Genomic DNA, 22,359 nt, shown 5'->3' on the forward strand with positions numbered 1-22,359 from the left:
GATACATGCAGAAATTTCCAAGTAAAAAGGTTGAAATATTATATCACACAAACCTTTAGCAGCGTTCTCTTGCAGACTGACATCTCTAGCTGTGCGAGAGAAGCGAATCCCCCTGTAGCTCTGTTCCCTAATGTAAATGATGACCACCCCGAGGGAAGATTGAGCCGGGTTGCCCTGATCCATGGCCTGAACTATCAAAGTCCTCTGGCTTTGGGTCAGAGTCTGCAGCTTCTCGGTGGCCTGGATGTCTCCTGTCAGCGAGTTAATGGTGAAGCCCCTCACAGGATTGGCAAAACGATAAAAAACAGAGCCATTAGCCCCAAAGTCCTTGTCCTCCGCCCTCATGGTGGCCAACACTCTGCGGCTGGACACACTGCTGGCGGAGATGTTCACAATAAGTGGGTCCTGAATGAAGAAGGGAGCGTTGTCGTTCACATCCTGAATGTAGACGGTCACCTGAGCAGTGGAGTTACGTGGGTTTGCTGGGGAGGAGTCGGTGGCACACACCTCAAAGGTGTAAGAGGCGGTTCTCTCTCTGTCTAGAGGAGCCGCTGTGATAATGCGGCCTGTGTTCTGATCTATGATGAACATGCTCTGGGAGCCACGGCTCAGAAAGTACAGCACCTGACTGTTGGGGCCCTGGTCCAGATCGATGGCCTTCACCTCCAGGACCAGTGAGCCAATGGGAACATCTTCTGAAACGTCTGCAGTGTAGCTGCTGCTCTGAAACTGGGGGCTGTGGTCATTGATGTCCAGAACAGTAACTTCCACAGATGCGGTGCTGCTGAGAGGAGGCTGGCCCTCGTCCTGAACTGTGACTGTTAGCGTGTACCCAGCCCTCTTCTCCCGATCCAGAGGCCTTGAAGTGGACAGCACACCTGACCTTCTGTCCAAGCGGAAGTCTCCTGATGGATCTCCAGCTGAGAGGAAAGCAATTGCAAAAGTGTTTTGAGTTTGCAACATCACTGCTCCGAGTTGTAGAAATATAAATGGTAGAAACTGAATGGTACATCAAAACAAATTCTCACCTGTAATTCTGTAGTTCTTCTCCCCACTGTCTCCTGTATCTGGGTCAGTGGCTCTGAGGGTGAACAGAGGCAAAGCATCCAGGTTTTCAGGCACTTCTATGCTATAGTAGAGACGTCCAAAGACAGGGACGTTGTCATTCTCATCAAGCACTCTGATCCTCACTGTCGCTTTGGCATAGTTGGGTAGAAGGCCACCGTCTTTTGCATAAACTGTAAAAACAGAAGAAAAAACACATAACAGTATTAAGGATGATTTCAGATAATTAATACCATACAATTACTTTGGACATCAGAAAATAACTCGAAGCAGTCATGTTTTGTCCGTCATATTGTAGGGCAGATGGCAGTACCTGTCACAGTGTAGTATTCCTGGAGCTCCCGGTCCAGTGACTTAGTGGTTGTTATGACACCTGTCACTGGGTTGATGCGGAAAGCCTTCTCTGAGATACCACCATACGTCACCTGCCCATTGGTTCCTGCAGCGAAACACACATAATGACTGTGCTTTAATTCAAACATTAATTAAAAACTAAAAATTAAATCATTAAGAAAATGTCACTAAAGCTCATATAGTTCATTCTTTTGACCTGAAAATACTTGAGAAAGACCACCATTTAGAAAGCATTTGGGTTTCTCTTGCTAATAGCTTGTATACTTATTTGTTTGCTTGTCATTAGTTTTGCTGTCTAAGCATTTGGCAGTGACAGCCCTCCCTCAGGTGTTTGGATGCCAGATTGCGTGCTAGCAGAGAGCAGTCTGGCAACCTCACCTGTTTACTTCACTAATTGCTTTTGGAGAGAAAGTTTATAATCCTTCTGTTTTATGTGCTTCTGACTAAGAGCAGGGGAATGCACCCTTTCTGTACCCCCTCCCCCATTCTCCTGTGTAGTCCTCAATTAAAAACAACTGTTAATGTCTGTAATGTGAACACGTACTCAGCACATGAAGGCTGAGAATAACTACAGGCATTTTGAAGCAGCACAGTTTGATGTCCTTTAAGACATAATCCACACACACACACACACACACACACACACACACACACACACACACACACACACACATACGCCATGATTAAGGTAATTTGCAGTTCAAAAGACGACTACGTGTCTTGGTTAAAGTCAGGCTACATTTGGTTGAAAAGTTTTTAGATGTCTAAGTTACAAATGCTGTATAATAAGCATTTCTATGTTTATAGTTCAATACGTAGTTAGGACCTGTTTCACATCCAAATATAGTCATTTAAATGACAATGAAACAATGGTCATATGTAACTTACATGTCGAAAAAATAAACTTTCCAACCAAGTTTTTCTTTCCAATTTTATTTTGAAATGAAAACTACCAAATCAGTGCTCACTGGGAAAGCGTTGGTGATTAAAAAATATGATTATATGGGCCACAGCTACAGTAATTAAGTGAGTGCACATTGTATGCCTCACCTTGATCCTGATCAGAGGCGGACACTGTCAACACACTAGTTCCTGGAGGCTGGTTCTCCGAGATCTGGGCTTCGTACTGGTTCTCCTCAAACCAGGGAACCTCATCATTAACATCAATCACATGGACACACAGCAGCTGGCTCGCCGAGTGCTGGGGTATCCCATGATCCTCAGCGATTATTGTGAGGTTAAAGATGTCCCGCTCCTCACGGTCCAGAGGTTTGAAAATAGACAGAGAGCCTGTAGAGAGATGAATCAGAGGGGGAAATGTGAGGAGAGATTTCCTGTGTGTGTGTGTGTGTGTGTGTGTGGGTGTGCCTTATTACAGCCTGTTTCCCAGAGGCACTTACACACGACAACTACAGTATGAAAGCATGCTATCAAAGGCAATAAAACACGCCACTTTCCACGGTTGTGTGTAGTCAAGTGATTTAAAACGCTGGTGTGAAAAGTTGCCGTGTGAGGGCCAAATCAGGGCTAATCTCCTCCACACACACAGCTTTGCCTACCTGAGTGCTACCACCACCACTGCTGTAACAGCCCAATGGTCTGGCCACAGTTTACGAGATTTTCCATTGGAGAATGCCGCAGCCATCGAGAGAGAAGCAGTAAACACACGCTCTAGACACGCAACAACCAGGCCTGCCGTGCTCTGAAGAAATTAGGGGCACCCTTGCCTTTTCATTATCCTGCCCTAAGAGGGTAGAGCTTGCATTGATTCAATTTCAATTTCATGCTTTAAAATGAGCTGCAACTGTTAAAGAAAGAGGGGGCTAGGGCTGTTTTGGTTTTAACTTTCTTGTGTGTTTTTCACTTTGTATCTTGCTCGAACTGAGATAACTTGCCCCTAAGCTTTTAATCTGGTAGGAGTTACAGGCTGGAATATTTTCACCAAATTTGACTCCTCTGTGATCCTGTCGTCTCCCTGGTCACAGATAACACATGGGTAGAAAAAAAAAAACATAACAGTGGAAACAGGGGAAAGTTTTTATTTTGGATGTTTTCAATTCCAACATCTTAAGCCTATGTGGAGTTTGTGGCGCCAACACTTTGGGCTGCAGTATAAGGGTTAGCTGAGGTTGCTCTGAGAACAAACATATCTTTCTCATCTTGAATGCAGAGGCCATTTATCAACATTTGATGTGTTAATCCCTGAATGGTGTTGTCTTTTGCAGAGAGGCAATTCACCATATCAACAGCTCCAAAAGTGAAATTAATGACCTCGCTTCTGACAATGAGCGATGAGGATATGTTTCACTCTGTGACTTTACAGACTCCTAATAATAGCTTGATAGTTCTCTCTATTGTGGTAACTGTAATGCCAAAAGTAATGAAAACAGAGTGTCTAGAGATGGTCCCAGGTCTCGGTCAATGACCCCAAAACAGGAGCAAACCAGGTGCTCAGAGGATTAACTCTGTCATGATTCTAACAAATAACCAGTGTGCATGAAAACACTACAAGATGAGCGCACATACTGGGCTGAAGCAGAGGTAACATGCATGACAGACCCTGAATGTTTCCATCCCCGAGCTGCTCCGGGGGGCATCCTGGTTGGCGACTTGAAGGGGAGGGCGGAGCCAACGTCGACACGTGTCTCAAACACCACAACAAAGCCCACAGGACCAAATAGCCCAAGGTCAGTGCTGACTAAGTGACAGAGTCTCATGCAAGCACGCAGACACATATGTGCATGCCTACACACACAGACGCACGTGCGTACACATAAACACGCGTAACTGATCCCTTCTCTAATGGTTCCCAGAAGCCCAAGCAGGAGGCTCTTTGGTCTTTCATGGGAATAGATCCACAATAACAGATGATGGGTTGTGGGTGCATGTGTGTGCTCACGCATGCGTGTGTATGTGTATGTGTGTCCGTGTGTGTTTAATATTTGGCAGGCTGCCCCGTCTGTCTGCCCTCCAACTGAGAGAAATAAGTCATGAAAGGTGAAGCAAGAGTTGTGCTGTACTTAGAAGTAAGCAGAGTATTATAAGGGTTTGTGTGTTTGTGGAGGGGGAGGTTTGGCAAATGTGGTGTGGGGGTGGGGCTGTGTGGAAGCACGTGAAAAGGGGAATCCACAGATGCAGATTTTCTTCTTCACTTAAACTTAAAATATTTCAACTTTAGCAAGAGAATTTGCATGACACAGTAAAGTGGTGCTGGACAAGGTGCTGGACATATACAGATAAAAATTATTTTAGTATTATTCATATATAAAAAAACGAGTGGGCCCAGTGGTCCACGGATTTGATAACTGATTGTAGTATCTGCTGCTTACGATAAAAAAAAAATAATAATAAAAAGCAGAGAGATCTCTTAGATGTAGAACTTACACGATGCTATCACCAGAAACAATATGAATGATTCTGCATAACCCCAAATTATGTTCAATTATATAATGTTTTACATGATCTATTTCAACAATATACTAGCATGGCATCTGCAATATTGGCCTCAGTGAGATGCAGACTGGTCTACTGGTCAGTCAGTAACCCATCCAGCACCCCATCCTAAAGCACACAGGACCTACAGCATTGGCACTGGGCCTTACTCACCAGTGTTAGGGTTGAGGCTGAATGTTCCTCCAGTGTTGCCTGACTGGATGCTGTAGGTCACTCTTCCATTCTCCCCTTGATCCGCATCTCTGGCCATGACATACAACGCCACAAAGCCCACCGGCTGGTCTTCCATCACACTGACAGCTGTTGGCGAGCTGAACACTGGTGGATTGTCGTTCTCATCAGTTACATACACCCTCGCCGTGACAGAACCCCAGCGTCTCTGGCTGGCTTCAAGGGCAGAGTCTGTTGCCTTTACAACCAGGATCAGGTTGGAGGTGACCTCGTGGTCAAGCTCCTGGCCCAAGGACAGAACCCCAGAGGAGGGGTCGAGGCTTAGGAGGCCAGGGTTGTTCGGCCACTGGTGGAGAATTGAGTACCTCAGCTCGCTGTTGGGACCGCTGCCATCCTTATCTATGGCCTGGAAAGTATAGACGGATGAACCGGGCTCCATGCTCTCTGAGATGACGATGGTGATCGGGTCTTCGGGGAACTGAGGGCCGTGGTCATTGCTGTCCTCCACATCAATACCCAGGTGGACCAGGGTGCTGCTAGGAGGGGCCTGAGAGAAGTCATCCACCTCAATCTGCAGGGTGTAGCGTGCGTCCCGTTCATAGTCGAGGGGGCGAGCCAGATACACATCTCCTGTCAGACGGTCCACAACAAAGGTACCATCTTGGTCTGTACCCCCAACCACTGTGTAGGTCACCTCCCCTGCCTCTGGGCTTTCTCTGTCATGGAGGCGGACTGAGCCAATAACAGAGCCAGGCTTGGCTTCCTCCACGGAGTTGAAAGATATGGAGAGTGAATTGGTCTTAGAAGTAGGTCTGTTAATGCTGAGAACCTGCAGGGAAGAAAAAAACACTGTATGTATATTTGAGGACAAAGCAACATGACAGATGATCTAATGCTTCGTTTAAATGCCCGGTGGCAACTTAAGTTGACAATTTTCAATACAAAGAATGAAAATATTTCATGGATTTGAGGCAAAGCAAAACCAGATTTTGTCCACTCCTCCTGCTTGTACCGAATGTGTTCACTGGGAATAAATGAAACCAGTTACAAGAGGTTTTTATAGACTTGAATAACACGCCTGCTAACATTAATCACACTTAATCTGATACTTATGTCGCTGCCAGGAAAAATAATAGATGATAAAAGTAACACAATCAGACACGGACATGATGAGAGGGGTTGAATTTAGCACTGGGACATATTCCTGTACTGTGTATAGCTTTACACTTCTTTTGATGAGCAGTTCAAGTGCCTTCAAAGACTACTACATTATTACATCTCTCCTTTGTATGAAAAAAGCACCATAAGTAACACGTGACATGTTGTTTTAATAAAAGATTATTTTTTTCTTTGAGACGAGCACGAATTGAGAAAATTTTAGAGTTGGGAGGGAGAGGAGGCAGATGAAGAGGATTTGTTGATCAAATTTTCAGCAGCATATGTTTTGTAAGCTGAAGGGGTGATCTGGGTACTCCAGCGTTGTCTCCTACAGCACAGTTCCCACAGTAGGCACTCCATAAATAAGCTGTGTTTGTTGTGAAATCTTACATGACACGCTGTAAATTGGTTCCACATTAGATGGAAAAGGAGTGTTCCAGAAATAAATTGGTATAGTCCCGTCCTATCATCAATGGATTTAGTAAATCAGTCTGAAAAGATGATTGAAGGAAATTACAGAAATGCGTCACTGGGCAAGAACAACACTTGCACTGTTTAATCCAATTAACTAATAATTATGACTTTCATTTTTATTTTTTTTTTGTTGGAAAGGAGGAAAAGTGAACCGGCACTTACTGGAGCTGTTTATATGGCAACTCTATTTTCCTGGAACCTATAAATCTAAGTTCCTTCCAGGGTTCTTCCATTGTGTCCATTTTCTGTTCTATATTAAATATTAACTGAATTACTTTCAATACTGTGTTTTACGTGAGTGCACAGCCCTGCCGCTCTTTGCAAAAAGGGCTACTGTATTAAAAAAGTGTTGAAGTCATTGAGTATGACCTTGATCAGAGTAGGCTACAGCTGGCCCTCATCACAAGCCAGCTGGGAGTATTTGATTCAGACCCACTTTTCCATTTCAGATAGAAATTTCCCTTTTGAAAATTCACAGGGGAAGAAAAGGGAGGGGATGGGAGGGAAGCTTGTCAGAAGTGAGGCTGATATGTCTGCAGCTAGTCTGAGGGGCCCAGAGACATGGATCCTCTCAGCCCCGAGTCTATTCTTTGATATTAAATAGGTGAGTAGTGAGGGTGTTTGTGCTGGCCGGGCTCCAGTGGAAGTCTGACCTGAATGGTGAGCGAGCATGAGGTGCTGCGAGGGGGCAGTCCTCTGTCAGTGGCTGTCACCGTCAGAGTGTACTCAGCTCGCTCTGAGTGGCTGAGGGGAGACGATGAACGCAGCTCGCCGGTGTTTGGGTTCAAAGAGAAGCGCTCAGCCCTGGGACCTGGGAGAGACAGAGAGTCCAAACAGTCAGTGGAGATGATGTGCGTGGGAGGGCTGAATACACAAAGCCGGCGAGTCAGAGGTAGCATTTTGTTAGCATTAAGTCAAAGCCATTTTTAGACCTAAGTTACTAACCAACTCAAACTGATGGTGTCATCTGTTGACCGTATTTGCACGCATGGATACCAGTGATGATCCACTTTATTTACATCGTACTTTTCTAAACACAGTTAAAAAAGTGCTTCACGCTAAAGCAACAAAGATAAACACACTAAAGTAGCATCAATAGTCTGTAAGTCTGTAAAATAAACAAGAAAATCTAAAAATAAAATCAATTAAACAATAAAGGTCAATGCCAAAAAAAAAAACTCTCTTTACTTCCTGCAGCTACTATACCTGACAAAGAGTAGACCACAGTGCCATTCTCCCCTTCATCAGGGTCTTTGGCTTGCAATGTGCCCAGTAAAACTCCAGAGGACTGACCCTCCGTCACCTACAGGTATAAAAAATACAATAAAAATATCAGATATCACTAAAGACATGAAAGACATTTCATTTCCTGTTGGTCTGTTTTTCTGGTGTTGTGGCATCACACCTGTATGATGAGGTTTTTTCCCGACTGGCTGTGGGTAAAAGTGGGGTCATTGTCATTGTCATCCAGGACAGTGATGAAGGCTGTGCCTGTGGCGCTACGAGCGGGCGAACCTCCATCTTGTACCACCACCACCAGCTGGTAACTAGACTGCTGCTCTCTGTCCAGAGTTGTCCTTGTACTGATCTCACCTGGGGAGAGGAGGGGGATGAGAGGGATTATATGCTGAGGCCCTGGTCCAGAGCACTGGAATAATGATGAGAGTCTAAAGAGCCAGCAGGCTTTGCTCAGTGACACACAAGTAACAGACATTCATCTGCACAGTCTGCAGATGTTCGTGTAGATGTGTACATACACACAAACAGAGGAATTCTGGAAGGTTGGCAGACGCTGCAGAGACTCACATCTCAGCCAGAAACTGATCACAAATCAGAGTCTGAGTCTCCACCCACAGACTAACAGGCTCAGCAGGCCAATTAGAGCCCAGCAAGACGCTTAGTGCTGCTGTCACCATCATCTGACTAATTTATGACAGTGGGGAAGAGGCAGCAGTACTGTAGTCTCTCATCTTTTACAGATGACGCAGTGAGTTGACTAAACAATGATTTTCCACATATAATTTCAATGTTTAGCAGCATGTTTAGCAGCACAGAATAAAAAAATGTTTTGTACAAACTCCTGATAGCTTGTTTTTCACATTGATGGAGGATCTTTGAGCTTATGTAGAAAGGAATGACATGCTCAGTTCACTTTAGTTTTGATTTGGTTTTAGCTCAGAAAATGTGACAGATGTGATGAAACTGTTTTGAATTTTTGGATAAGACATGCTCCAGTGTTTTTTGAAGGCAGATATTTCACATCATCTAAAAGATATCCAAAATTCACCAAATAATATTAGTTATGCTGCCTTTCATTTCTTGGGCCAGCTCCTCTGTCAACAGCAGCTTTATTACAGCATGACATTACAGTCAGCAAAAACACTAGTCAGCTTTTTTGTTGTTATTTAAGCATCTCTCTCTCTTCCACATCTGTACATATATAGCTTTGTTGCATGAATACAAAGATTTTCTCCTAATGAAGCAAACTTAAGCAATCCACGTTGTTATTTCAACACTTCAATCCAATAAACCAGTTGTGACTGCACATGCACAGAAATGTTCAATTAACCTGTGTGGGAGTTTATCTGGAAGTGGCGGTCGGCGTGCAGGAAGCGGTAACTGAGGCGTCCGTTGGGGCCACTGTCTCGGTCTGTGGCCGACACGTGACCAAAGCCTGTTCCTGCAGCCAGGTTTTCTCTCACAGCCATGAAGACCCTCTCCTGTGTGAGCCGAGGAGAGTTGTCATTCTCATCAGTCACCGATATCCGCACTGTGGCACTGCCTGTTTTCTTTAACTGTCCATGACCAGCGCTGGCCAGCACTGTAAGTAGATACATGTCCTTAACTTCTCTGTCTAAAGCGCTTTTCACAAACAGCCAGCCGCTGTCTGCAGCAATGCCAAACCCTGCAGCATCTCCATCTGGACGCAGGTGATACGCCAGGGGGCTGAAGTGACCTGAGCCAGGGGTCTCCCTGTTCAGAGCTCTGACCTGCAGGAAGCGTGTGTTTATCGGAGTACCTTCCTTTAATTCCACACGATAGGTGAGCGTATCAAACACAGGTCCGTGGTCGTTCTCTGCCTGGACATGAACCACGAGCATGAAGGTAGCGCTAAGCTGGGGTACCCCACTGTCCTTGGCAACCACCTGGAGGTCATAACGGGGGCTGGTTTCATAGTTGAGGCTCCCCACCAATCGGATCTCTCCACTGCTGCGTTCTATGCTGAAGGTCCTCTGGATTCCACTAGGAGAAGAAAGGTCGAAGCTCAGTTGTCCATTAGCTCCAGAGTCTCTGTCCTCAGCTTGTACCCGATACACCACTGTGCCCATTTCTGTGTGTTCAGGCAGCAGCAGGGACTCCGAAGACGAGGGCAGAAAAACAGGTGGGTTATCGTTGATGTCTGCGATGGTAATGTGGACACGGGTCTGGCCAAAGGCTGGAGGGTTGCCACTGCGGGCCTGCACCTCCAAATCAAGAGCCGACTGGGCTTCATGATCCAGGGGCAGACTGGTCCTTAGAGCCCCAGTTTCAGGATCCACTGTGAAGTAGCCTGCAGGGTCTCCAGAGCTGATGGTGTAGGAGATATCTTTAGAGGTGCCTGAAAAGAGAGAGATGACAAAACACATGTCACAACAACCCAGGAGGCTGCACTAAAAGCACCGAAGTAAGAGCAAACTCCAAAGATGTAATTTTTCAATTTTCATGACTGTAATAGCTCTGAAAATTCAGAAAGTTACTATATCAACAAAGTTCTGACATGGAATTTTTGACTGATGTTATTTCAGAGTTATATGTGTATAGTGGCTCAACACCTATTTGTACAAGTGGTGCGGGGAGCAGAGAAGAAACTCTTTTCAGCATGATCCAGTGTGTCTGATAAATGTATACTGAACTGTTCAATATGGGCTGCGAGTGAGTGGGCGAGCGAGTGAGTGAGTGAGTGAGTGAGTGAGCGAGTGAGCGAGTGAGTGAGTGAGTGAGTGAGTGAGACAGAAGAAGAGGGAGCATGTGTGTGGAGCCCCCACCTGTCTTACTGCTGGCCTGGACAATGCCAATGACTGTTCCCCGCAGGGCGTCCTCCGCTGCAGTGAAGTAGTACTGAGTCTGTTCAAACACAGGTGGCGCCACCAGCCCCGCCACCACACTAATGTTGACTCTGGCATTGACGAGGGCAACCAGCCCACCGCCATCCTGAGCAGAGATTACCATGGGAATGACAGAGTTGGCCTTTCCGTAGACGGACCGAGACAGGGAGATCACGCCTACAAAAACATTCAAACAGGCTCTTTTTATAATTGCAAGATAACATTTTTGGAAAAAATCCATAATTGAAATCTTAAAAATACATTAAATTGTCTGCAGGAACAGGAAAAGTACTTTTGCCAACCTGTGTCTTTGTTGAGTGTAAAGAACGGCGAGGCCCCTCCAGGTACTGTTTTGTATGTAATTCTGCCATTCTCGCCTGAGTCTGGGTCATAGGCCGTCACTCTGACAACAGATGTCCCAGGGGCGCTCTGCGTGCTCAAACTAACAGCATAGCTGACTGGGTAGAACGCGGGTCTGTTATCATTAATGTCAACCAGATCTACCTTCACATAGGCTACTGAGCTCAGTCCACCCTGCAGAGGAAACAAAAAGCTCTTTTGTTAAACCTTCACATACACTAAATCATGAACAGAAAAAAAACACACACACCTAAAAGCGGGATTTAGGCCACATTAATGGTGCTAGTAAAAACCAGCAGTAAACCCTGTTAAAATTTCGATGTATAGCATACCCTCTAAAATATAGTCCCAGCAGGTTCGTGCAGGGATACAGATTGATAGTTTCCCTCGGGAAAGAGCAATATGTCATGACCCGTAGAGGGTGAGAGGGCTCGCCTCAACAAAACAATCTGTTTCATAGGCTTTTCATTCGCAGAAAATACAGTGCAGGCTTTTCATTTGGACCAGGTGGCAAAAACGAGGGAGGCGGCAGTCCAACTTGTTAAAATATTACTGCCTGACAGTCGAAGCATTTCTCCATCTGATTGCTTTAACATGACCACAGTAATTTTGTTTCATTTTTAACCTTTTATTTTTTAAGTATTATCTGGCATCAAGTCAACAGGATGCTATACTAACTTTTGAGTAAGCCCGCCATGGAGAGTCATTCAAGCTTTTCCTCTTTACTTGGCTGCTCAAATCAAAGTTTTTCTGCACAGTTGGCCATGTCTTTGCTCTCCTGTCAGTATGAAAAGCACGGCTGCTGTGTTTATAGGATTACTCTGTGGCTCAATAGATTCATATTAAGCATGATTTCAAAATGTGGTGGCTCACCCCATCCACTGCAGTAACAGTAAAGTCGAAGCTGGCCGGCCCTTGATCTCTGTCTAGTAAAGCACTAGTGCAGATCTGGCCGGTCTCCTTTCCAATGGTGAACTGAGAGGGAACAGCGCTGTTAATGCCGGAGCCAAGGGAGTAGGTAACGGAGCCAAAGGAGCCGCCGTCTGCATCTGTCGCAGTTACCTAGAGAGAAGAAAACATGCAATGGTCAAACATTCCACAATGTGCATTAAAATTAAAATTTATCAAGTTGGAAGGGAAATATCTTGCTGGAGAAACTCAGCAGTTTCCACAGTCATTAATATTACTGTAAAGCCACAGCAGATCAAATCTAAATTCTAATAGAAGGATGTAAGACTAAAGACAATCCACAAACCGAAACAAGAGCACCGTACCAGGTGCCTTGTGAAAGCATCTTTGGACCTATTCTTTGTTGTTTATCTGAGCCAGAGCATGAGCCAAACAGGCCCTTTGGCAGAGAGGGGCTCTGAGGGAATGAAAGGGGTTGGCGGAAAGGAGGATGACTTCTACAGGCTACTGGGAGGGCTGCCAGCAGGGAAAACTGCCTGCTTCAGGAGTGGCGTCTGTCTGCAAAGGACAGTGACAGGGACAGCTAGGGAACAGTGGGATACCACACAGTATGCATCAGTGCAACGCATTATACCCTAATGTCATGTCCCGCTTGCGGTCTGGGTTTAATAACACCACACATCTACAGAGGGCTGGAACTGCTGGAGCTATAAAAGCAGCTCACAAGCCATCAGCCAGGGAGCCGACTCAATTACTACAGGATCTCCCAAGACAGCGCAAGGCAAACAGACCAATCAGATCGGGCCCCTAGGTACCAGCGATATAATTGTTTGCAAGTGTTGGCTCGGGATTGCAGTTTGCAACAGATTACAGTAGGATTAAACCTCACAAGTTGATTAGAATTCTCCTTCCTCCCATCTTTTATAAATGGATCTTTTTAGGAAAACACTAATTGGAAGAAAAAAGAAGCTCGAACCATGCTCTGGTGCTCCAGCAGTCAGCAGCAGGGAGCCTCCTCTGCGTAAAATGGACTAGTCATCAGGAACATTGCCAAGAAAAATAAGGCAAGCCATGCTTATCATCAAAAGCCGACTTTTTGAAGGCATTGCTGTGAGTGTGAGAATATGGAAATCATTCATTCAAGGTGCTGAAGGTTTGGCTGCGGCAATTCAGTCTCCGACTCTTTCCTGAGCAGATGGCAGACGAGGGACTCAGCAGAGAGCATGCCCCACACTCTGGACTGTAACTCCTAACAGAGGGTGAGTGGTGTGTGGGAGTGAGGGAGTTGTAAAGCTGGCAGAGATGCAAGCCAAAGAGAAGAATAATAAACCACATGAGGAAAGGGGAAACCAAGAGCAATACAAGAAAGCTACTCCATCTTTTAATGTTAGGGGGGGGGGGTGCAGTCTACTGTAATATTTTATCATTTTGTTGCAGGGGGACAAGTTATTTATAACAACCCCACAGCTTTATGTGCTTGTTTTTTTCACTGTTGTTTGATGAGTGTCAGCTGGAGCACTGAAGGAACATTTTAGCATGAATACCTGGGTTTGTTAAAAAAAAAACAATAACAGCCGGCAGATATGCTACAAACATTTCCCAGCAGATCTGCAGGAAAATATTTCCTCTCTTGTGACTGACCCATTGAGTTGTTGCAGACACTGAATGTACAGGTTATTTGAGTCTCCCTGTTGCTTTCCATTTTAGCCACAACCATCCATAAAAACGTTTTTATAAAGTACAACCACATACAGAACATTAAAAAAAACTCACATGACATTTATATTTATGGTATGAAAACTTGAAAAAATGGGAGAAATAATATATAGAAAAAAATATGAAAGAGAAAAGGAAAGTCACTTTTGTTGGGGTTGGGAGTCTAACCCATTTTTCCTTTTGAATCTATAATGATACACAGCAAAACTTATTGTTGTGTTCATTACATCCAATTTATTACATTGCACTGAGGGTTCCCTTTGAGTTAAAGAAAAGTTTCAGCTTGGGCGAAGTGGAGCGGTACAGTGTGTGCTACAGAGATACTGAGCTTTTCTGTGAAGAACAAGTTTAGCAGAGACAGGAGACTTGAGTGATGTGTGCGCCATGAAATTAATTTACATGAGGAGGATCCAGTGCTTTAATAATTACACTTCTCCCAGCGCTCCAAGTACTGTGTTAAGTGGTAAAGATATTTGGAGCCATATGTGGTTTGAAAACTTGAGAACAATATGTTCCATGAGTTAAGTGTAGGATTTTTTTTTTTTTTGGGGGGGGTGGGTGGGGGGGGCACTGTAAAATAATAAACCACACAATCACATTTGCATAAATCCTGACCACTGTAAGTAGGATGCCTGAAGCAATCAGTCTACTTTGGAATCTGCAGAGACTGCGATTCCACTTGCACTCTCATTTGTAGGTTAATAGCAGCATATCAGTGTCATCTTGCTGGAACAGAGAGGCTCGTCTGTCCTGGAGATCATAATGTGCCAGCCTCCCATATGAAATGACACGTGAGACCATATGCAAATGAAAAACGAGCAGGACAATTAACCAGACCACAAACCATGAACCTTGAGAGATGAGAATAACCTAACATAATGTGGCCTCCGGCATCAACATTTCTACCATAAATGTCTGATAGGAAAAGATTTGAATAAATCAATAAGACTGTGAGGGTAAAGCTTAACAGATGAAACAAGATTCTCACAAAGTCTTGAATAAAGATTGAAGCTTGGTTGGGAGGTTGCGTAATGCAGCAGTTCAGCCACAATGTCACAGCAAGGAGTCATCCATCTTTCATCTCAGTGTTTTCTCTATATACTTGTACACTTCTTTATTTCCCTTTCAAATGTTCAATGGCCAATATTTGCTCGCATACAGTGAATATATTAAGGTTACAACCTCCTCTACGTCAGCATACAGGGAATTGAAAAACAACAAGGAAATATTTGCAACTAGGAAAGTAATGTAAGATGTGCCAGTCATAAGTAGTAATTCTACGCCCTGCAGGGGGGAGAAAAATACCACTCACCACTTTGTCGAAGTCATCTTGACATGGATACGAGGGGCCTCTCTTTCTGTTTCCCACTGCCGTTTTACTCTTTCCACGGCAATGTATAGGTATTACGCAAGCGGTATTTTTTATTGGATTAAAAGTTCAAAAGCAAGAGTAATCTTAGATCATCAGCAGCAGCCAGCAGTATTCTCCCTACACTCCATGTTTTGAGTGAGGCATGATGGGAGCTGTCTTATCAGCAGGGGAAAGGCAACGTTTGGCCGAGTCCTTAGTAAAACAAGCTGGGGGAATCCAAAGATAACTCGGGAACTTTGTGGTTCTCCCATCAGATTCCAGGAGCCTTCCAGAGGAGACTTTCTGACTGAGTGACTGTCCAATCAAGAGAACAGGATTCACAGGAGAGAACATGCCTTTGTATGTTTATGTATAATATGTTCAAATGGAATAATGATCCTGAGGCTTTTGGATGCTCCAGTGTTCTGGCCCATCTAACGTCCTTACTCTGTGGTCTGAGAGAGAGAGCCAGGCCTGGAAAAGAACAAGCCCAGGATTTGGGTGGTTTCTATTTTTAGAGCTGAATTTTACAATCACAATTCTCGTATATGACTAACCACTGTAGCTTTCCACTTCTTGTTCTTAAGATTTTGTGGATAAGGCACACACATGTGTTTGTCACGTATGTCGACGTGACCTTATTTGCCCAAGCTACTGCTCCTCTCCCCATCTATTGCAGCCATGAAAAAATGAAATAAAGCTCCACCGTGGAAAGAAGTAGTTCAAAAAGCTGTGAGTAAATGAATGATGTAGAGCCGAAACCATTGAGGCCAACAAGGGGTGAAATGAAGGCAATGTAGTTTTTAATCACGCTCCCCGTATTTTGGAGTGCCCAGTCAAACAAATCTGTCTCACGTAGACCTCGGTGAAACCAGCCAATCAGGACTGCACCTCTGCCAATCTAAATAGGCCACAAATGACGGAGTGCGCATGTAAATGTTTGCCAACGGGGAAATTATCACACACATCAATCAAACTCTGCATGCACACGTCCTCCGAGTGTAACTTAGATGCATAAGCAAAGACACAAATGTACAAACACTGGGGATAAAGTCATTGCTCATCACGGTCTCAGGATGCCTGCGGAGCAAAAGAGCGAGACCAAGTAATTCCGCACTCCCTCGGATTACACCAAAATCTTCACCGGGAACTCTTTGCAAACAAATCAAGCACAGATGGATATGGCAGCATGGCGGCTACTGTGACTCTGGCCCAAATAAAACTTTGTGACATAAAGTAATGTTCAGAAAATACTGGATGACATTTCTAAATCTTAAGCTCAAATTTATGACTGAGTCTGCTTTTATCTCACTTGGAGAGTGCTCAAACTTAAAGCACCATATGTGACACATTGGCCAGTTGGCCAAGCAGCTGAAATGGGTTTAGAGAAGTACTTAAGTTACAGAGATCAGTGCGGATGTTGAAAAGGAACAACTTTCCATCCCTTGGGATCTAGAATAAAGAGAACCTTGTTTATTGAATGGTGGAGACTTATTAAAGGTGAGAGGGCTGAATGCTCCACCTACAAGAGATTTCAGCGACCATATTTATTTAACTGCAGTAATGCCCCAGTTTATGTAAATCTGTTTAGATATTTACAGAAAATAAAGTTTTTATTTTATTGTTTTTCAAAAGTGGAATTTTTCCAGATATTAATTCAACCAAGTCAAACATCATTTTGATGACAGTTTCACAGACATGACCAATTAAGTCTCTAACAACACGATTCCACAGGAGCAATTAAAGCATGTGATAGACTGCTGGAGTGACATGAAGATCATTAAAAGACAGTGAAGGCAAAGAGGAAAGCGTAGGCTCGAAAAAAAATCAAACGAGTGGGCGAGTTGCAGAAATCTGGACAGAGAATTGCTCTGAGCTTTCACAGCTGGTGTGAAGCCGTGCACACTCCTCTCCCTCTATTGTCCTGGCATCACTTCTAAGGAAAGCAGAGATGAGGAGAGTGAGGCGGAGACCTCCTAAAGGCCTCTTTCACTACTCGCTGAAGTAGCAGATAGGCAGGTCAAAGACTTCGTGACATGTCCATCACCACACTAAAGGCCCAGACAGAGACCACATCGCCCCGGTGGAAGGAAGAAGCCCACACATTGTTGACGAATATAACAAAACTCCAAACATTTGCAGCACAGACAGTATTGTCTGGGTTCTGACCAGCCATATGTGAAAGATTTTGGTCGTTACTCAGGAGACAAAAAAAAAACTGAAATCTCCACTGCATAGTTTAAGACATGTGTAAGGTCTACAAAACGGTGACATTAAATACTGCCAAACTGTGGCCTGTGATGTCTGGCTGCTTTGTGTAAGTGTGATAAAAGTCATGAAATTTCAAAAGACGTCCCACTTAAAACGGCATGAAAGATGCTCAAGTCTCATCCCAGCTGTCTTGTTGTGTTCCTCGGTTAGTATACATATTTATACAGGGCACGTCTACATATGAGAAAAGCTAAAGCAGATACAGTGGTCTACCTGGGGCACTTCTACCTGGCTGCAGGACTATGTTATGGTACAGTGCTGTCAGGAGAACATCACTTTTTGAGGTTATTTTTCTATATTTTGAAGGAGTATGTTGTGTGTATCCCTCTAATCTCTGCTAATTTTAGTACTTTTAAGTGAAAAGTTGAAAACAACAGCTCATTAAAAATGCACAGGCATAGCTTTGCCTATTTAAGGGAGAAGTGGCTGCAGTTGCAGCTTCATGTTAGTTTAACTTTGGAAATGAAAGCAAGTTGAGGGTCTAAGAGAAGTTAAGATTTGTGGCACGAATTGACCACGAGTTGATTTAAATGTACTTAATGGCAATGTGTCTGATGGATTCTGATATTTCTAGTCTCCAAATTGAAATGTTGGCTTGGTGGTGATTCTGCAGGAAAGGTCAGTGGGTCAACAATAAAATGAGAATTCACACTCTGGGACCATTTATATTCACAGTGAATTTAATGGTAATCAAATTCCAACGGTTTCCAAGACACTTTATAATGTGCACCTTAAAATATGCAAAATGTTGACCTGAACGAGTCACAAGGCAAAAAGCCACCGGGGTCATGTGAACTCAAAATTGTTGGGGGGATTACACTGACACCACCACGCTACAACCCCACTGATTTTGGGAAAAAATCCATTTGGTTGAGAGCAAATCTTTGTGTGTGGCCTGCCAAATGAATTCTATTCACAGGAAACACTCAAATACAGCAATTCAAGCATGACTCCTTTAAATGAAAATTTTACATCAGCTCTCAATTATCCTTTGCATAATTTTTGTTGTAAAAGCCTCAGTAGCATTATACTGGCATTACCACAGCCACACATACTTTATGTTTACAGAACAAATGGATATATAGAATTGCATTCATTATTAGCAATTCAAATTCACAAAACCTCCCTGAGTATCCCTGCATGACTTCACAAGGACAATTTATTCCAGATTTGTCAAGAACTTTCTCCGTCCAGATGTCCATTAAAACACATCTGCAGTATTGGGGTATCCCTGTGAAACACAATATAACTGTCAAGGTCACTAACCATCTTAATCACACTGATTTCTCCAAAAATATACAGTTATGTGCTAGCCGCCAAATCATATCATCCACAACTGTCCTTCCACTATGGAAATGGGTTCCAACTGTCCTTGCACGGCTAATGGTTTGACCAGACTACAACTGTAGACTAACACTAATAAAATCCATTACACATGTGCTGAAGGATAAACATGACAACAGATACTATTTTATAGTAAATTTTCCAGAATTATACCGTCTTGATATAATTCACTTGCCCAGTCTAAGTACCTTTTGGCTATTTTTGGAAAAAACATTTGCTTGACTCGTCTGCAGCGACAAAGCACCATGTCGTCAAATGTACAGGCTCAGCAGGTCCCACTGTCCAAGCTTCTTGAGATGATATCACCTCAGCTCCTTTAAGGCATATAATCAACTGCTTTCTGACACAGGGAGACAAAGAAGTATTGATTTCTAAATCAACCATGGTTCCATAAAGCTTTTCATCTTTCTCTGGGTGTGTGTAGTACACTGACATAAATGTGGAGGACCTGGGTTAAGGGCAGCAGGTTAGTATGGTGTAAGGTTCACATATCTGGCAGAGGAACAGAGGGGAGGTAATATAGCAGACAGGGATATAATGACACTTGGTGCTGGAGTGCAGACACAGGACAGGATAAGGTTTCTGTCTTTTTCCTTTCCCCTCACACATCACTCACCATAACTACTACACTGCTGGAAAAAAGAGAGTCAAAACATCGAGACAGAGTTTCTGTGTTTGAAGCGAGTAGAAGGTCAGTGTGTTGCTGAATTAAATGTGATGCAACATGCAGTTTAAGACATTAAGCCAGAATCCTAAAAGTGATAATTGACAAATTTGGAAGAGTGTATTAGCTATTCTTTAGTTCTCACTCACCAAATTTGATTAATTTGTTTATGTTGGGGAATTTCTGTTCTCTTCTTTTAAGATGATGAATAAATGATGATAAATGATGATAAATGTTAAATAACATTATAGCAGAGTATAGTGTTTTGTTGTGTTGATAAGAATAGGACACTGTCTCGAAGAGCTGTGCTGTGCTGTGTCTCCAGGATTGCTGGTAAGTCCCTATTGTTATTACCAGCATACACTTTAAATGAACATCTAATGCTACGGCTCTGGAACAAATGCACTTCTGTTGACTAATAATGTCAAGAATCCATCACTTTACGTGGTTAAAGTTTCCAGCACAAGACTGACTGGTGCTTCAAAACTCAATCCCTAATCAAGTCGCAGCTTGGCATTCATTATCATAAATTTCCCCTAATGAACATCTAGTAAGCAAACAGTCTGTCATTCGGTCTATATGTGGTGTAAATAAAGACAGAATCTAAGAACAGAAGTATGTCTGCAAGAGTCTGCAGAATAAGAAATATCTCTTCATTCTTAAGTAGAGTTCAGACCTTCCCCAAGTTGTCTCTGAATCTTTCACGGTTCCAAAACGCCACCACTGAGTTTTTTTTCCTCAAGTGTCCTAATATTTGTCTGATATATGCAGGCACTCTTTGTCGTTTGCAATTTAAGTTGTTATTAGAAGTTAGGTGGCCTGCATTTTGAAAAAAAATAAATAAATAAAAAAAACTTTCATTAAACTTTCTTCTAAAAGCGAAGCATCTGTCTTTCATCTGGACCATGCATCTGGAAGTGATTAAGCATCAAACCATTTAAGGAGAAAAGGGTTCCAGAAAAGGCTAAATGAGCAGAGAGGAGAGATATTGTGTAAAGAAAAAAAGTTAAGAGCTAATAGAGCTGCATTAAATGAAAGCTGCATTTAAGACCAGACATGAAATACTATTTTTAAGTTGTTAAATTATCTGTGCAGGTTAATTAACTACAAATTATTGCAAAAAATGATTACAGAAAGGCCTATTGCGAGGAAATAGGGTAGATACACACATGTAGCTGCTTTATAAAAATAGTTTGTGTATAGCACAACAGTCTGTCTAGAAGCAGGTCCTAGGTCATCACAAAGGAATGTCAACACCTTGAAAACAACTTAAATGTGTTTTTAAAGACCCTCTGGTGTGTGCTAACCCAGTCAGTGTTTGATATGAGCCATGATCCCAACAGGTAAACTGAGAGAATTTGATTTGTAGCTCTTATGTAAAATATCCTGTAAAAGGATGTAAGAAAAAAAACTTTAGCAACTTAATTTTGAGAAGCACATGGATGAAGGGTTAGCGGGGGGGGTCCTGGGATACTGGCCTGCGTACCAGAAATGTTGCTGATCTTGGTGTAGGCTAACAGCTGGAGAGGACTTCACTACAATGTTCAGCTTTTGTAACCACTGACAAAATCTTTTCGCACAATATCAGGGATAATTCTCAAGGAAAGTCTTACTTTGGCCAGATAAATAAATATGACAAAAACCCTGCTGGAAGTGTGAGAGTACGGGTGTGTGTGGCATTAATCCCTGGCCACCTGGAATGAAAGAGGCAGCATGGTGACCCATCTGAGAGGGTCCTGCTCAAGACATTGGCTTGTTTATTTTCCAAAGGTCAAATGGGAGAGACAAACCTGCCACTATTTTCTTATGCATGCTGGCCACTGGTTAGCCAATGGAAAGAAAACAAAGTTTCTAGTTTGAGTTATTTCTAATGAAGAATAATCATTTTGAATGACAATCTCACAACAAGATGTGGAGGTTAGAAGATTTAAAATAAACAAGTGCATTAGAGGAATCTACCTTTTACCCCAGTTTAATAATTCTAATGGATGTAAAATTGTTGTGCCATTAGCTGCTTTGTAGTGGTTGTAGATTTTATGTTCACATTATATTTTGAGCAATCTAATGCTAAGACTAAATGTCTAGGTGGAACATAAACACACTTGACTTTTAATTTCAGTGGACCCAATTACTGATGAAATGCTCATTTATACAACAATAATGTATGCAAACTCCCAGAAGCATAAATGTAGTATTTTCAAATCTGACATGACATTTCATGATGACTGAGCCTCACATTATACAACATCAGCACACACTGCTGAAATAACCTCCAGTAAACCCAAAGCACCACAAAAAATCTTTAGTACAGCCTGTTAAAAGCCTCTCAAACTCTGCCCAAGGTCCAGTGTGGGCGGTGAACTGATGCTAGAAGCTTGCTGAGACGATCCGCTCTCACAAGACATCTACCAGGGGAGGTGACCTCGCATCAGATACCCGTGGAGCTGGCCCTGTCAGGCTCTAGCTTGGCTCCGTTTCAGCTAGTCATCCCTTCACAGCCATCCAATAGCTGTCCTGAGGTCTGGTCTGCTGAGGCAGGCCAGGCTAGGTGGGAGGGGAGCTAATATGAACCATGCACAGCATGTGGGGGTGCAGGAGTACTGATGTGGGCTAGGCTAGTGCTACAGCTGCCTGCAGTGGGTGGGAGAATGCCTACTGAGCATGGCATGCACAAACAGAACACAGATGCGGTCGCAGAGTCAGATTGGACCCTGGTTCCCAGAGATCCATGAGCCTGTTTGATGAGGTGGATGAAGCCTGTTCAATGCTGGAGTTCAACCTTTCCTCTTAGTGAGGCAGGTCTACAGGACAGGCCGCTTCACTCCCGTGATCAAGCTGTCTTTCAGCATATTTCTGATCACAACAGGCAGCAGAGACCACTGCATTCATCAATACAGGACCAGTGGAGTCAGATTTACTCAGAAGTAGACAGTAAAGTGTTCATCTTTCACATGGATTTGTATTCTCCATAGAGACATTCAAAA

At 43.4% G+C, this 22,359-nt stretch overlaps 1 protein-coding gene across 1 annotated transcript in view; it reads right to left on the bottom strand.

Annotated features, from left to right (window-relative positions):
- The window catches only part of LOC130168131 (protocadherin-16-like), a 79,909-nt gene that overhangs the window by 7,857 nt on the left and 49,693 nt on the right, over positions 1 to 22,359 (bottom strand). The window contains exons 3-14 of the mRNA XM_056374726.1: positions 11,994 to 12,182; positions 11,063 to 11,294; positions 10,701 to 10,937; positions 9,245 to 10,273; positions 8,081 to 8,268; positions 7,882 to 7,978; positions 7,329 to 7,486; positions 5,026 to 5,872; positions 2,470 to 2,709; positions 1,379 to 1,504; positions 1,029 to 1,238; positions 54 to 920 (exon numbers count right to left, since the gene is read on the bottom strand). Coding sequence (XP_056230701.1) covers positions 54 to 920; positions 1,029 to 1,238; positions 1,379 to 1,504; positions 2,470 to 2,709; positions 5,026 to 5,872; positions 7,329 to 7,486; positions 7,882 to 7,978; positions 8,081 to 8,268; positions 9,245 to 10,273; positions 10,701 to 10,937; positions 11,063 to 11,294; positions 11,994 to 12,182 — 4,420 coding nt within the window. The remainder of the gene's footprint in view (positions 1 to 53; positions 921 to 1,028; positions 1,239 to 1,378; positions 1,505 to 2,469; positions 2,710 to 5,025; positions 5,873 to 7,328; positions 7,487 to 7,881; positions 7,979 to 8,080; positions 8,269 to 9,244; positions 10,274 to 10,700; positions 10,938 to 11,062; positions 11,295 to 11,993; positions 12,183 to 22,359) is intronic.

This window comes from Seriola aureovittata, chromosome 4 (assembly GCF_021018895.1).
Source record: "Seriola aureovittata isolate HTS-2021-v1 ecotype China chromosome 4, ASM2101889v1, whole genome shotgun sequence".
NCBI classification, from domain to species: domain Eukaryota; kingdom Metazoa; phylum Chordata; class Actinopteri; order Carangiformes; family Carangidae; genus Seriola; species Seriola aureovittata.